The following is a 17,222-nucleotide window of genomic DNA, read 5'->3' as shown; positions in this document are numbered from 1 at the left end:
GTGTGAGCGCTTTATCCACCCTAGGGGGTGTTTCCCAACGCACCCTAACCTCTGGCGGGAAAGGATATAATGCCAATAACTTTTTAGAAATTATAAGTTTTTATCGGGGGAAACCCACGCTTCATCACACACCTCATTTAATTACTCAGATTCAGGAAAACTACAGGTAGTTTTTCCTCACCGAACATAATACCCCTTTTGGTGGTACTCGTATTATCAGAAATGTGTAAAACATTTTTCATTGCCTCAATCATGTAACGTGTGGCCCTACTGGAAGTCACATTTGTCTCTTCACCGTCGACACTGGAGTCAGTATCCGTGTCTGCGTCTGTATCTGCCATCTGAGGTAACGGGCGCTTTAGAGCCCCTGACGGCCTATGAGACGTCTGGACAGGCACAAGCTGAGTAGCCGGCTGTCTCATGTCAACCACTATCTTTTGTAAAGAGCTGACACTGTTAATTCCTTCCAACAGTTCACCCACTCAGGTGTCGACCCCCTAGGGGGTGACATCCCTATTACAGGCAATTTGCTCCGCCTCCACATAATTTTCCTCCTCATACATGTCGACACAAACGTACCGACACACAGCACACACACAGGGAATGCTCTGATAGAGGACAGGACCCCACTAGCCCTTTGGAGAGACAGAGGGAGAGTTTGCCAGCACACACCAGAGCGCTATATATATACAGGGATAACCTTATATAAGTGTTTTTCCCCTTATAGCTGCTGTATTGTTAATACTGCGCCTAATTAGTGCCCCCTTCTCTTTTTTAACCCTTTCTGTAGTGTAGTGACTGCAGGGGAGAGCCAGGGAGCTTCCCTCCAACGGAGCTGTGAGGGAAAATGGCGCCAGTGTGCTGAGGAGATAGGCTCCGCCCCTTTTTCGCGGACTTTTCTCCTGCTTTTTTATGGATTCTGGCAGGGGTTAAAATTCATCCATATAGCCCTGGGGGCTATATGTGATGTATTTTCGCCAGCCAAGGTGTTTTTATTGCTGCTCAGGGCGCCCCCCCCTAGCGCCCTGCACCCTCAGTGACCGAAGTGTGCTGAGGAGCAATGGCGCACAGCTGCAGTGCTGTGTGGTGAAGACAGGATGTCTTCTGCCGCCGATTTTCCGGACCTCTTCTTGCTTCTGGCTCTGTAAGGGGGCCGGCGGCGCGGCTCTGGGACCGGACTCCATGGCTGGGCCTGTGTTCGATCCCTCTGGAGCTAATGGTGTCCAGTAGCCTAAGAAGCCCAATCCACTCTGCACGCAGGTGAGTTCGCTTCTTCTCCCCTTAGTCCCTCGATGCAGTGAGCCTGTTGCCAGCAGGTCTCACTGAAAATAAAAAACCTAAAACTAAACTTTTCACTAAGCAGCTCAGGAGAGCCACCTAGTGTGCACCCTTCTCGTTCGGGCACAAAAATCTAACTGAGGCTTGGAGGAGGGTCATGGGGGGAGGAGCCAGTGCACACCAGGTAGTCCTAAAGCTTTACTTTTGTGCCCAGTCTCCTGCGGAGCCGCTATTCCCCATGGTCCTTACGGAGTCCCCAGCATCCACTAGGACGTCAGAGAAAAATATAATATATATATATATATATATATATATATATAGTCTAGATATGGTAATATACATTACAGGAATTATACATCCCCAAATAACATAACCTGGACAAAAATTCTAAGAAGATAGTAGATATAGATTTTTCACAGTGCATATGAATCTAGCAATATCAAACTATCCAAAATTTGGTTTATAGTAACATACTGTTTTTTATCTTTTGTTTTCCTTTTTTTTTTTATATAAAATAAATTATAACACATACTCATTTATATATCATGTAATAAATATTCTATATTACATGATAATAGAAAGATCTCTAAAGCAATCCTAGTGTACATAAAGTACGTTAAATTCATGGGTTTTTAAAGGACCAGACACCCACATGAAAAAAGGTAATAATATTCTATAGATACATAGTCATACAATATTGGGCCATAGACTAATTTGTCATATGTTGTTCATTTCAATGTTTTCGTTCAAACCCATTGGAACAAGGGTATTAAGCGAACAAATCCAATACGCCTCTCGCTTACAGAGGCGATTGAACCTATCGCCACCTCTTGGGGTCTCTTCTATGTGTTCAATGCCCTTAATAGAGATAACCTTAATGTCCACCTCATGTGATTGAACCACATGTCTGGGCACACTGTGCGTGAGTGACTTCTTATTAATAAGTCTTCTATGTTCTAAGAACCGTGTATTGAGTGACCGGGTAGTACGACCTACATATTGCAGGCCACATATGCAAGTTATTACATATATAACATATGTGGTCTGACAGGTAATGGATCCGATAATACTAAATTTATAATTCCCAGTGTCTTTCGGGGCTGAAAAGTCATGGCTCTCTGAATCAATGAATCTACAGGTGATACATCTGGGTTTAAAACATTTCTTACATTGTCCTCTCTGTGCCTGAGATAAATGAGGCTTCTTAGTGCAGTAAGTAGAAATGGGTTTGAAATGACTGGGTGAAAGGTGGTTTTGTAGGTTATTAGCTCGTTTGAAAACTATTCTAGGTTTATCATTCAAACACCCTGATAACACCTTGTCCATCTTTAACACAGGAAAATTTTTTGTCAGGATATCCCTAATCTTATTTGATGAATTATTAAATCTTGAAATAAAAAGTGGTTCATTATTTTCTGATATATAACTGATCTTCTTTTTTTTCAGATTTATCTAGTAGAATCTCCTGCCTACACTGTTTTGATACCTCCTCATAAGCCAAATCTAGGAGAAATTTCGGATAGCCTTGATCCAAAAGAGATTGTGTCAGTTCCCTACTTTGAATAATAAAATCATTCTCATTGGAACAGTTTCTTTTAATCCTCAGATACTGGCTTTTGGGGATATTATTGACCCAAGGTTTATAGTGACAGCTTGTGTATCCCAAGAAAGTGTTACAGTCAACCTTTTTTCTAAATGTTTTAGTTTGAATAGGCTGATTAATTGCCCCAGCGTGTAGTGCGATATCCAGGAACGTCATATCCGTCTTATGAACCGTGCTTGTGGAAAAAAGACCAAAGGTGTTTGAATTAAGAAAATCAATAAATTGTGAAACAGATGTTGTGTCCCCTTTCCAAATGATAAACAAGTCATCTATGTACCTACCATAGAGCACCAGGTTCGCTCCGAAGGGGCCCCCCCATATGTATTGATTTTCAAGGTTCCCCATATATAAGTTGGCAAAGCTCGGAGCGAACCTGGTGCCCATGGCGGTACCATGAATCTGCAAAAAAAATTCATCATTAAACAGAAAATAATTGTGTTTTAGAATATACCAGATAGAATCCAAAATAAAGTGACAGTGCTCACGTGACAGTGTGGAATCCTGAGATAAATACTTCTCTATAACTTTAAGACCTAGATCGTGCGGTATGTTGGTGTAGAGTGATTCTACATCACAGGTAACTAGCAAGAAATCTTCTTGCCATTTTAGCTCCCTGATTAGGTGTAGAAAGTGGGTGGTATCTTTTATATAAGACCTTAAACTTTTGACATGTGGCTGTAAAAAAGAATCAACATATGCAGATAAATTAGAAGTGAGTGAACCTACACCCGAAATAATAGGCCGTCCAGGAGGTGAAGAAAGTGATTTATGAATTTTAGGGAGGTGATAATAAGTGGGAGTGATAGGATGTGCATTAAATAAAAGTGATTTATGATCTCCTGGAGATCCTACCATTAGGTTCCTGTGTGATCTAAAACAAATATTGGCTGATGCCCTGGCGTGCGGTGTGATATCCAGGGAGGAATATCATTTTTTATTTAATGCACATCCTATCACTCCCACTTATTATCACCTCCCTAAAATTCATAAATCACTTTCTTCACCTCCTGGACGTCCTATTATTTCGGGTGTAGGTTCACTCATTTCTAATTTATCTGCATATGTTGATTCTTTTTTACAGCCACATATCAAAAGTTTAAGGTCTTATATAAAAGATACCACCCACTTTCTACACCTAATCAGGGAGCTAAAATGGCAAGAAGATTTCTTGCTAGTTACCTGTGATGTAGAATCACTCTACACCAACATACCGCACGATCTGGGTCTTAAAGTTATAGAGAAGTATTTATCTCAGGATTCCACACTGTCACGTGAGCACTGTCACTATATTTTGGATTCTATCTGGTATATTCTAAAACACAATTATTTTCTGTTTAATGATTAATTTTTTTTGCAGATTCATGGTACCGCCATGGGCACCAGGTTCGCTCCGAGCTTTGCAAACTTATATATGGGGAACCTTGAAAATCAATACATGTGGGGGGGCCCCTTCGGAGCGAACCTGGTGCTCTATGGTAGGTACATAGATGACTTGTTTATCATTTGGAAAGGGGACACAACATCTGTTTCACAATTTATTGATTTTCTTAATTCAAACACCTTTGGTCTTTTTTTCACAAGCACGGTTCATAAGACAGATATGACGTTCCTGGATATCGCACTACACGCTGGGGCAATTAATCAGCCTATTCAAACTAAAACATTTAGAAAAAAGGTTGACTGTAACACTTTCTTGGGATACACAAGCTGCCACTATAAACCTTGGGTCAATAATATCCCCAAAAGCCAGTATCTGAGGATTAAAAGAAACTGTTCCAATGAGAATGATTTTATTATTCAAAGTAGGGAACTGACACAATCTCTTTTGGATCAAGGCTATCCGAAATTTCTCCTAGATTTGGCTTATGAGGAGGTATCAAAACAGTGTAGGCAGGAGATTCTACTAGATAAATCTGAAAAAAAGAAGATCAGTTATATATCAGAAAATAATGAACCACTTTTTATTTCAAGATTTAATAATTCATCAAATAAGATTAGGGATATCCTGACAAAAAATGTTCCCGTGTTAAAGATGGACAAGGTGTTATCAGGGTGTTTGAATGATAAACCTAGAATAGTTTTCAAAAGAGCTAATAACCTACAAAACCACCTTTCACCCAGTCATTTCAAACCCATTTCTACTTACTGCACTAAGAAGCCTCATTTATCTCAGACACAGAGAGGACAATGTAAGAAATGTTTTAAACCCAGATGTATCACCTGTAGATTCATTGATTCAGAGAGCCATGACTTTTCAGCCCCGAAAGACACTGGGAATTATAAATTTAGTATTATCGGATCCATTACCTGTCAGACCACATATGTTATATATGTAATAACTTGCATATGTGGCCTGCAATATGTAGGTCGTACTACCCAGTCACTCAATACACGGTTCTTAGAACATAGAAGACTTATTAATAAGAAGTCACTCACGCACAGTGTGCCCAGACATGTGGTTCAATCACATGAGGGGGACATTAAGGTTATCTCTATTAAGGGCATTGAACACATAGAAGAGACCCCAAGAGGTGGCGATAGGTTCAATCGCCTCTGTAAGCGAGAGGCGTATTGGATTTGTTCGCTTAATACCCTTGTTCCAATGGGTTTGAACGAAAACATTGAAATGAACAACATATGACAAATTAGTCTATGGCCCAATATTGTATGACTATGTATCTATAGAATATTATTACCTTTTTTCATGTGGGTGTCTGGTCCTTTAAAAACCCATGAATTTAACGTACTTTATGTACACTAGGATTGCTTTAGAGATCTTTCTATTATCATGTAATATAGAATATTTATTACATGATATATAAATGAGTATGTGTTATAATTTATTTTATATAAAAAAAAAAAAAAAAAAGGAAAACAAAAAACAAAAGATAAAAAACAGTATGTTACTATAGACCAAATTTTGGATAGTTTGATATTGCTAGATTCATATGCACTGTGAAAAATATATATCTACTATCTTCTTAGAATTTTTGTCCAGGTTATGTTATTTGGGGATGTATAATTCCTGTAATGTATATTACCATATCTAGACTATATATATATATATATATATTATATTTTTTTATAAAAAACTTTATTAGTCTAGGTCTGGTAATGTAGGAATATTTATCTACTTAAAAAAGCTAAAGTAAATAACTACATAAATTAAGGTTGTGATCTTATTTTGTTGTGGGTCTTGCTATGGCTCGATCCTGTGACCTTGGGAGTTGGAGTCTGAGAACTTACCTGATGAGCTATTGAGACGTATGCCTAAACCAAAGCTCTTAGTAATATTAGGAGTGCTATAGGTGTTTTCTGTTTAGATGATACTGATGTTCTCTGTGATGCCATAAATTAAATATAATGAAACAAGGAAATGTTGTTATGTAGAATACTATAATTTATATACCTGTATGCAATTATTGATGTGTCAACAAAGAATTCAGATACATGTAATCTTCCTTAAGCATGTTTTATTGATTGATAGAGATTTCCCTATACAGTTAGATAGGTTTATTTTCTCTAAATGAAAATGAAAAGCTGGTGCATCAATTAAATACAGGTGTAGTCCAAATGAATGAGACTTCCTTATTGGCTGAATTGACTTTATAAGCATACCTGCTATGGACACCTGTATTAACCTCCTGAGGAAACCGCTTACCACTAGAGCGGAGAAACGCGTAGAGGACGCTCCACTGTGCACCGTGTATGCTACAGCCAGCCTGGTTCCCTGCCAATCGTTTCCTCCGTGTGCAAACCTTTCAGTGCGTCTACCAGCTGTGAGGACCGAACGCCGTGACCGCCACATCCGGCGAGCCCTCCCGGGACATCTTGACCGCTGGGTCCAACACCGTTAAGTATCCATGCAGTGTCAGCTTGAGAAATACTAGCATTTTGGTGGAGAAATTTCCGTGACAGCCTGGTCTGGTAATTCCATCTTCTGCATTGTCTGTGTGATTATACTAAACGGATACTTGAACCGCTATAGAGCTCTAATCTGAATTATCATAAAACCATTCTATGCTCTCTAATCATCTGCGCACTTGGAGGACATAATTACAGCTGAAAGGCAGCTAAAATGAACCCTGGATTGCTAATTAAGCTTTGACCGACAACTACCATCTGATTTCTGTTGCTGTAGATCACGATTGGAATCTGTCTTTGAACTTTTAAATATAGTTATGTGCACTTTTATGAGCTTATTGAAGTGTCAGTTTAGATAGATACTCAATTGAGTTTTTACTATGCTATATGTGTGTTTAAATTGATATTAAATCTACGAATTGAATTTTAAACCAGCGCTCCTTATGTTTGTCTCTAGTTATTAGAGATTTATATATTTATCTTATCCTGACATCCAGTTGTCTTATAGGAGCTGCTATTGGAAGTTATTTATTACATGTATTGACAAAAGATAAAACCCTTTTTGTTCCGTGTGTTTACAGGTAGATATATTTGCTTTTGTGCGCCCGATCAAATATTCATATACACCCAAGTAACGTTGAGTGTATATTGAAAACTATATTTGTACAATTTAAAAAAAAAATGATAAAGCAGACGCACAGTTACTTTACAGAATCCTATGCAAATCCTGCGTTTAATAACAAAAATATGTTATGTACAATTTAATTTAAATTCTAACTGTATAATGTCAAGTTGCCTCAATGAAAATGCAAAAGGCAATAACATATGAAACACGTTATATGCAACATGCCAAGACTTCTCATGTGAATAAGAACACGTAACATTTTATGGAGAAATTACACACCGCTGCAACGGCAACTCAACTCCTTCGCGGGTAACAGGATTGACCACATAGAGAGCACACTTACATAGATGATTTCCACATAGAACAGATACTCCTGCATGCACCAATTTCTATAGCAGGTATATATTGCTTCACTTTGATAGTTCCCAAGTATTGTCAACACTTACACACATTAGTGCACATAGCATGTCAATAGCAGAATGAGTGACTCCGTCATTATTCTTCTTTAGAGCCTTCACTACCTTTACCCCCAGACGTTCCCGAAACCTTGAAATCAAAAAAGAAATATAAATAAAAATCACACATACAAGTATAAGAAACAACAACAATAACTAAAACAAAAACAAAACATTAAAACTCACAAAGCTGCTCTAGCAGCTCAAAGAGGATGGTGCAAGTTGCAGTTTGAAAGTGTGCCTGCACATCACACAGCAGCTTGTACACTCTCCAGTATGGCAGTATACTCCAGAAGAATATTACATAATTAGTATTTCTCTTTTTTTTTTATCTCCCGCTTTTAACTAAAGATACAGTTATTTAGATAAATTATGAAAAATAGAAAGCTATGTACAGTGCATCCGGAAAGTATTCACAGCTTCACTTTTTCCACATTTTGTTATGTTACAGCCTTATTCCAAAATGGAATAAATTAATTTTTTCCCTCCAAATTGTACACACAATACCCCATAACAACATGAAAAAAAGTTTTGTTTTAGATTTTTACAAAAAAAAAAACTAAAAAAAAAAAATCACATGTACATAAGAATTCACAGCCTTTGTCATTAAGCTCAAAATTGAGCTCAGGTGCATCCTGTTTCCACTGATCATCCTTGAGATGTTCCTACAGCTCAATTGTGAGTCCACCCGTGGTAAATTCAGTTGATTGGACATGATTTGGAAAGGCACACACCTGCCTATATAAGATCCCACATGTGACAGTGCATGTCTGAGCACAAACCAAGGCATGAAGTCAAAAGGAATTGTCTGTAGACCTCCGAAACAGGATTGTCTCGAGGAACAAATCTGGGGAAGGGTACAGAAAAATACCTGCTGCTTTGAAGGTCCCAATGAGCACAGTGGACTCCATCATCCATAAATGGAAGAAGTTCGGAACCACCAAGACTCTTCCTAGAGTTGGCTGGCCGTCTAAACTGAGTAATTGGAGAAGGGCCCTAGTCAGGGTGGTGGACCAAGAACATTGATGGTCACTCTCTTTCAGAGCTACAGCATTCTTCTGTGGAGAGAGGAGAACCTTCCAGAAGGACAACTAAGCAATCCACCAATCAGGCCTGTATGGTAGAGTGGCCAGTCGGAAGCAACTCCATTGTAAAAAGCACATGGCAACCCGCCTGGAGTTTGCCAAAATGCACCTGAAGGACTCTCAGACCATGGGAAACAAAACTCTCTAGTCTGCTGAGACAAAGATTGAACTCTTTGGCGTGAATGCCAGGCGTCATGTTTGAAGGAAACCAGGCACCACTCATCACCAGTCTAATACCAACCCTACAGTGAAGCATTGCGGTGGCAGAATCATGCTGTGATGTTTTTCAGGGGCAGGAACTAGGAGACTAGTCAGGATAGAGGGAAAGATGAATGCAGCAATGTACAGAGAGATCCTGGATGAAAATTTGCTCCAGAGTGCTCATGAGCTCAGACTGGGGTGACGGTTCATCTTTCAGTAGGACAACGACCCAAGGCACACAGCCAAGATATCAAAGGAGTGGCTTTAGGACAACTCTATGAATGTCCTTGAGTGGCCCAGCCAGAGCCCAGACTTGAATCCAATTGAACAACTCTGGAGAGATCTGAAAATGGCTGTGCACCGACGCTTCTCATCCAACCTGATAGAGCTTGAGAGGTACTGCAAAGAGGAATAGGCGAAACTGCCCAAACATAGGTGTGCCAAGCTTGTGGCATAATATTCAAAAAGACTTGAGGCTGTAATTGTTGCCAAAGGTGCATCAACAAAGTACTGAGCAAAGGCTATGAATACTTATGTACATGTGATTTCTTAGTTTTTTATTTTTCAGAAATTTGCAAAAATCTAAAAAGAAAAAAAAGAAAAAACTTTTTCCACGTTGTCGTTATGGGGTATTGTGTGTAGAATTTTGAGGGGAAAAATTAATTCATCCATTTTGGAATAAGGCTATAACATAACAAAATGTGGAAAAAGTGAAGCGCTGTGAATACTTTCCAGATGCCCTGTATAAAAGCTGGTCTTTAGTGTATTAGGCAGCACATAAACCAAATTATACATTTTAAATATTTAGCTCTTGGTCATTATTTTTTGTTATTGAATTTTGGGAATTTAAAAAAAAAACAAAACAGCTTTCTATATTTATCTTAATCACTTTGTTAGATAATAAGATTTTACTTACCGATAAATCTATTTCTCGTAGTCCGTAGTGGATGCTGGGACTCCGTAAGGACCATGGGGATATAGTGGCTCCGCAGGAGACAGGGCACAATAATAAAAGCTTTAGGATCAGGTGGTGTGCACTGGCTCCTCCCCCTATGACCCTCCTCCAAGCCTCAGTTAGGATACTGTGCCCGGACGAGCGTGCATAATAAGGAAGGATATTGAAACCCGGGTAAGACTCATACCAGCCACACCAATCACACCGTACAACCTGTGATCTGAACCCAGTTAACAGTATGATAACAACGAAGGAGCCTCTGAAAAGACGGCTCACAACAAGAATAACCCGATTTTTGTAACAATAACTATGTACAAGTATTGCAGACAATCCGCACTTGGGATGGGCGCCCAGCATCCACTACGGACTACGAGAAATAGATTTATCGGTAAGTAAAATCTTATTTTCTCTGACGTCCTAGTGGATGCTGGGACTCCGTAAGGACCATGGGGATTATACCAAAGCTCCCAAACGGGCGGGAGAGTGCGGATGACCCTGCAGCACCGAATGAGAGAACTCCATGTCCTCCTCAGCCAGGGTATCAAATTTGTAGAATTTTGCAAACGTGTTTGCCCCTGACCAAGTAACTTCTCGGCAAAGTTGTAAAGCCGAGACCCCTCGGGCAGTCGCCCAAGATGAGCCCCCTTCCTTTTGGAATGGGCTTTTACAGATTTTGGCTGTGGCAGGCCTGCCACAGAATGTGTAAACTGAATTGTATTACAAATCCAGCGAGCAATCGTCTGCTTAGAAGCAGGAGCACCCATCTTGTTGGGTGCATACAGGCTAAACAGCGAGTCAGATTTTCTGACTCCAGCCGTCCTGGAAACATATTTTTCAGGGCCCTTACAACGTCAAGTAACTTGTAGTCCTCCAAGTCCCTAGTACCCGCAGGTACCACAATAGGTTGGTTCATGTGAAAAACAGAAAACACCTTAAGGAGAAATTGAGGACGAGTCCTCAATTCTGCCCTGTCAGAATGAAAAATTAAGTAAGGGCTTTATATATGATAAAGCCGCCAATTCTGACACACGCCTGGCTGAAGCCAGGGCTAATAGCATCGTCACCTTCCATGTGAGATATTTTAAGTCCACAGTGGTGAGTGGTTCAAACCAATGTGACTTTAGGAAACTCAAAACAACATTGAGATCCCAAGGTGCCACTGGGGCACAAAAGGAGGCTGTATATGCAGTACCCCTTTTACAAACATCTGAACGTCAGGCACTAAAGCCAGTTCTTTCTGGAAGAAATTCGACAGGGCCGAAATTTGAACCTTAATGGACCCTAATTTTAGGCCCATAGACAGTCCTGTTTTCAGGAAATGTAGGAAACGACCCAGTTGGAATTCCTCTGTAGGGGCCTTCTTGGCCTCACACCACGCAACATATCTTCGCCAAATGCGGTGAAAATGTTTTGCGGTTACATCCTTCCTGTCTTCGACCAGGGTAGGGATGACTTCATCTGGATTGCCCTTTCAGGATCCGGCGTTCAACCGCCATGCCGTCAAACGCGGCCGCGGTAAGTCTTGGAACAGACAAGGCCCCTGCTGGAGCAGGTCCTTTCTTAAAGGTAGAGGCCACGGGTCTTCCGTGAACATCTCTTGAAGTTTCGGGTACCAAGTCCTTCTTGGCCAATCCGGAACCACGAGTATCGTTCTTACTCATCTCCCTCTTATGATTCTCAGTACTTTTGGTGTGAGAGGCATAGGAGGGAACACATACTCTGACTGGTACACCCACAGTGTTACCAGAGCGTCCACCGCTATTGCCTGAGGGTCCCTTGACCTGGCGCAATATCTGTCTAGTTTTTTGTTCAGGCGGGACGCCATCATGTCCACCTTTGGTTTTTCCCAACGGTTTACAATCATGTGGAAGACTTCCCGATGAAGTCCCCACTCTCCCGGGTGGAGGTCATGCCTGCTGAGGAAGTCTGCTTCCCAGTTTTCCACTCCCGGAATGAACACTGCTGAGAGTGTTATCACATGATTTTTCGCCCAGCTTAGAATCCTTGCAATTTCTGCCATTTCCCTCCTGCTTCTTGTGCCGCCCTGTCTGTTTACGTGGGCGACTGCCGTGATGTTGTCCCACTGGATCAATACCGGCTGACCTTGAAGCAGAGGTCTTGCTAAGCTTAGAGCATTGTAAATTGCCCTTAGCTCCAGTATATTTATGTGGAGAGAAGTCTCCAGACTTGATCACACTCTCTGGAAATTTTTTCCTTGTGTGACTGCTCCCCAGCCACTCAGGCTGGCATCCGTGGTCACCAGGACCCAGTCCTGAATGCCGAATCTGCGGCCCTTTCATAGATGAGCACTCTGCAGCCACCGCAGAAGAAACACCCTTGTCCTTGGAGACAGGGTTATCCGCTGATGCATCTGAAGATGCGATCCGGACCATTTTTCCAGCAGATCCCACGGAAAGGTTCTTGCGTGAAATCTACCGAATGGGATCGCTTTGTAAGAAACCACCACTTTTCACAGGATCCTTGTGCAATGATGCACTGATACTTTTCCTGGTTTTAGGAGGTTCCTGACTAGCTCGGATAACTCCCTGGCTTTCTTCTCCGGGAGAAAACATCCTTTTCTGGACTGTGTCCAGAATCATCCCTAGGAACAGTAGACGTGTCGTCGGAAAAAACTGCGATTTTGGAATATTTAGAATCCACTCGTGCTGTCGTAGAACTACTTAAGATAGTGCTACTCCGACCTCCAACTGTTCTCTGGACCTTGCCCTTATCAGGAAAGCGTCCATATTTCTTTTAAGAAGAATCATCATTTCGGCCATTACCTTGGTAAAGACCTGGGGTGCCGTGGACAATCCAAACGGCAGCGTCTGAACTGATAGTGACAGTTCTGTACCACGAACCTGAGGTACCCTTGGTGAGAAGGGCAAATTTGGACATGTAGGTAAGCGTCCCTGATATCCAGTGACACCATATCGTCCCCTTCTTCCTGGTTCGCTATCACTGCTCTGAGTGACTCCATCTTGATTTGAACGCTTGTATGTAAGTGTTCAAATATTTCAGATCTCACCGAGCCGTCTGGCTTCAGTACCACAATATAGTGTGGAATAATACCCCTTCCCTTGTTGTAGAAGGGGTACTTTGATTATCACCTGCTGGGAATACAGCCTGTGAATTGTTCCCAATACTGCCTCCCTGTCGGAGGGAGACGTTGGTAAAGCAGACTTCAGGAACTTGTGAGGGGGAGACGTCTCGAATTTCCAATGTACACCTGGGATACTACGTGTAGGATCCAGGAGTCCACTTGTGAGTGAGCCCACTGCGTGCTGAAACTCTTGAGATGACCCCCTACCGCACCTGAGTCCGCTTGTACGGCCCCAGCGTCATGCTGCGGACTTGGCAGAAGCTGTGGAGGGCTTCTGTTCCTGGGAATGGGCTGCCTGCTGCAGTCTTCTTCCCTTTCCTCTACCCTGGGCAGATATGACTGGCCCTTTTGCCCGCCTGCCCTTATGGGAACGAAAGGACTGAGACTGAAAAGACTGTGTCCTTTTCTGCTGAGATGTGACTTGGGGTAACAAAAGGTGGATTTTTCAGCTGTTGCCATGGCCACCAGGTCCGATGGACCGCCCCTTTATACGGCAATACTTCCATGTGCCGTCTGGAATCTGCATCACCTGACCACTGTCGTGTCTTCGTCTGGCAGATATGGACATCACATTTACTCTTGATGCCAGAATGCAAATATCCCTCTGCGCATCTCGCATATATAGAAATGCATCCTTAAAATGCTCTATAGTAAATAAAATCTTGTCCCTGTCAAGGGTATCAATATTTTCAGTCAGGAAATCCGACCAAGCCCCCTCAGCGCTGCACATCCAGACTGAGGCGATTGCTTGTCGTAGTATAACACCAGTATGTGTGTATATACTTTTAGGATATTTTTCAGCTTCCTATCAGCTGGCTCCTTGAGGGCTGCCGTATCTGGAGACGGTAACGCCACTTGTTTTTATAAGCGTGTGAGCGCCTTATCCACCCTAAGGTGTGTTTCCCAACTCGCCCTAACTTCTGGCGGGAAAAGGTATACCGCCAATAATTTTCTATCGGAGGAAACCCACGTATCATCACACACTTCATTTAATTTATCTGATTCAGGAAAAACTACAAGTAGTTTATTCACACCCTACATAATACCCTTATTTGTGGTACTTGTAGTATCAGAAATATGTAACACCTCCTTCATTGCCCTTAACATGTAACGTGTGGCCCTAAAGGAAAATACGTTTGTTTCTTCACCGTCGACACTGGAGTCAGTGTCCGTGTCTGTGTCGACCGACTGAGGTAAATGGGCGTTTTTACAAGCCCCTGACGGTGTCTGAGACGCCTGGACAGGTACTAATTTGTTTGCCGGCCGTCTCATGTCGTCAACCGACCTTGTAGCGTGTTGACATTATCACGTAATTCCTAAATAAGCCATCCATTCCAGTGTCGACTCCCTAGAGAGTGACATCACCAATACAGGCAATTTGCTCCGCCTCCTCACCAACATCGTCCTCCTACATGTCGACACACACGTACCGACACACAGCACACACACAGGGAATGCTCTGATAGAGGACAGGACCCCACTAGCCCTTTGGGGAGACAGAGGGAGAGTTTGCCAGCACACACCAAAAACGCTATAATTATACAGGGACAACCCCTTATACAAGTGTTTTCCCTTATAGCATTTTTATATATGTAATCATATCGCCAAATAAGTGCCCCCCCTCTCTGTTTTAGCCCTGTTTCTGTAGTGCAGTGCAGGGGAGAGCCTGGGAGCCTTCCTCACAGCAGAGCTGAGCAGGAAAATGGCGCCGTGTGCTGAGGAGAATAGGCCCCGCCCCCTTTTCGGCGGGCTCTTCTCCCGGAGTTTGTGAGATCTGGCAGGGGTTAAATACATCCATATAGCCTCAAGGGCTATATGTGATGTATTTTAGCCATAAAAAGGTATTATACATTGCTGCCCAGGGCGCCCCCCCAGCGCCCTGCACCCTCAGTGACAGTTGGTGACTGTTGGTGAAGTGTGCTGACAACAATGGCGCACAGCTGCAGTGCTGTGCGCTACCTTATGAAGACTGAAAGTCTTCTGCCGCCTGTTTCTGGACCTCTGGACCTCTTCAACTTCGGCATCTGCAAGGGGGGTCGGCGGCACGGCTCCGGGACCGGACTCCATGGCTGGGCCTGTGTTCGATCCCTCTGGAGCTAATGGTGTCCAGTAGCCTAAGAAGCAAATCCATCCTGCACGCAGGTGAGTTTACTTCTCTCCCCTAAGTCCCTCGTAGCAGTGAGCCTGTTGCCAGCAGGACTCACTGAAAATAAAAAACCTAACTTAAACTTTTATTCTAAGCAGCTCAGGAGAGCCACCTAGATTGCACCCTTCTCGTCGGGCACAAAAATCTAACTAACTGAGGCTTGGAGGAGGGTCATAGGGGGAGGAGCCAGTGCACACCACCTGATCCTAAAGCTTTTATTATTGTGCCCTGTCTCCTGCGGAGCCGCTATATCCCCATGGTCCTTACGGAGTCCCAGCATCCACTAGGACGTCAGAGAAAACATATTTCTTCTTATGTCTATATTTAAATCTGTAGCCATCAGATCGGATGAATTCTGATCTATTTGTGGCATGTTCTTAACATAAAATATGAAATTGTGGCACATTTCATATCTCTGTAAATGGTAAATAAGATGAAAATGTTGTTCTTTAGATCTATGTTCTAAACATAGTTAGAACAGAGAGCTCTGGTTTCTTGTCAGTGACTTTCAATTACATGGTTCTTATGTTGCAGACAGCTCCTTTAATGGATTTAATTTCCTTTTGAATCTCTGACCTCCACTTACAAATCAATACAAGTCAGGAAACACCCTACCATTATGTCATTATGGATCTTGGCCTATATTTGTCAGTGGGAGCCAAATAAATAAGCATATTCCTAAGTACTGCTTTGCATTTATTTATTAACAGTTTCCTATATAGCGCAGCATATTCCGTTGCGCTTTACAATTAGAACAACAGTAATAGAACAAAACTGGGTAAAAACAGACAGACATTTAGGTAAGAAGGCCCTGCTCGCAAGCTTACAGAGTATACATTGTAACGAGAGAGCAAAAACTCTACTCTGTTATCAGATATAGAAAAATTATTTTCTTAATTAAAGTGACTGCAAAAACTTTTTTGGGATGGTAAATTTACAACGTCAAAGTTATCGGGAAGGCGGTTTCGCTTTAGACACATTCAAGAGTCAACGTCAGTGTAACAGTAATCGGAAAGAGTCTGTTTATGAAGCATAACTATTGATCTGTAAGCAGGGTAGCAGCTAAACATTTTTAATAGTATACTTTAAACAAAGTACTTTAATAAAAAAAAATCAATGATTTTATTTATTATTTTTATTAAAACAAAATAAACTATGGCTGTGGTTATAAAAGAAGGCTGATGTGAATAGGTGTGCATCTAAAGTGCAAATAAAATATAGTGAATACGTGAAACTAATCGTGAATTCACAAACTGCATCCTCCATTCCTCACCATTGTATTTATGAGTTATACACTAATGGTGCATTGTGCTATGTATACTATAATATCAGACTCAGGGGGATCAGTATGTGATCCCGGCTGACAGGATGCTCACGATACCAACAGGTCTGAGGTAAGTATTTTAGCTCCCGTCCCTACCCTAACCCTTCCTTACCAAGGCCTAACCCTAACCTCCACCCTTAGTACCTAAACCTAACCTCCCCCCTTGTTGCCTAAACCTAACCCCCCCTATCCACAGCCAACCCTAAGCCTTCCCCCCTAGTGCCTACACGTAACCCACTACCCCCCTGGTGGTGCCTAACCCAAACCACACCCTCCCCGCAGCCTAACCCTAACCTTCCTCCCGCCACAACCTAACCCTAACCTCCCTATATGGCGCCTAAACCTAACCCCCCTCCCCGCAGCCTAAACCTAACCATCCCAGCTATACTTACCTTCAGGATCCCAACGGTCGGTATCCCAGTGTCAGGATGCTGACCTGGTCGGGATTCCAGCGTCTGTGTTCTGACTGCTGTTGGGATCTCGGCGTCGGTATGTCAACTGCCGAGTTCCCAACAGCCTGGATCCTGAACGTATACCAACTCAGGAAAGGATAATAAAAAAAATTTAAAAAAATATAAACATT

The 17,222-nt window shown here is 42.2% G+C and overlaps 1 protein-coding gene across 8 annotated transcripts in view; it reads right to left on the bottom strand.

The window, feature by feature from the left end:
• DNAJC13 (DnaJ heat shock protein family (Hsp40) member C13) overlaps nt 1–17,222 on the bottom strand; it is a 554,470-nt gene that overhangs the window by 260,268 nt on the left and 276,980 nt on the right. For all 8 annotated transcript variants that reach the window (XR_010177689.1, XM_063922373.1, XM_063922368.1 and 5 more), the window contains one exon: nt 7,817–7,916. Coding sequence is in view for 7 of the 8 variants with exons in the window: in XM_063922373.1 (XP_063778443.1) it covers nt 7,817–7,916 (100 nt within the window). In the remaining variant the exon portion in view is untranslated. The remainder of the gene's footprint in view (nt 1–7,816; nt 7,917–17,222) is intronic.

Source organism: Pseudophryne corroboree, chromosome 5 (genome assembly GCF_028390025.1).
Source record: "Pseudophryne corroboree isolate aPseCor3 chromosome 5, aPseCor3.hap2, whole genome shotgun sequence".
Classification (NCBI taxonomy): Eukaryota; Metazoa; Chordata; class Amphibia; order Anura; family Myobatrachidae; genus Pseudophryne; species Pseudophryne corroboree.
Note: the sequence above shows the minus strand (reverse complement) of the source record. Positions and strands in the feature narration are given on the sequence as shown.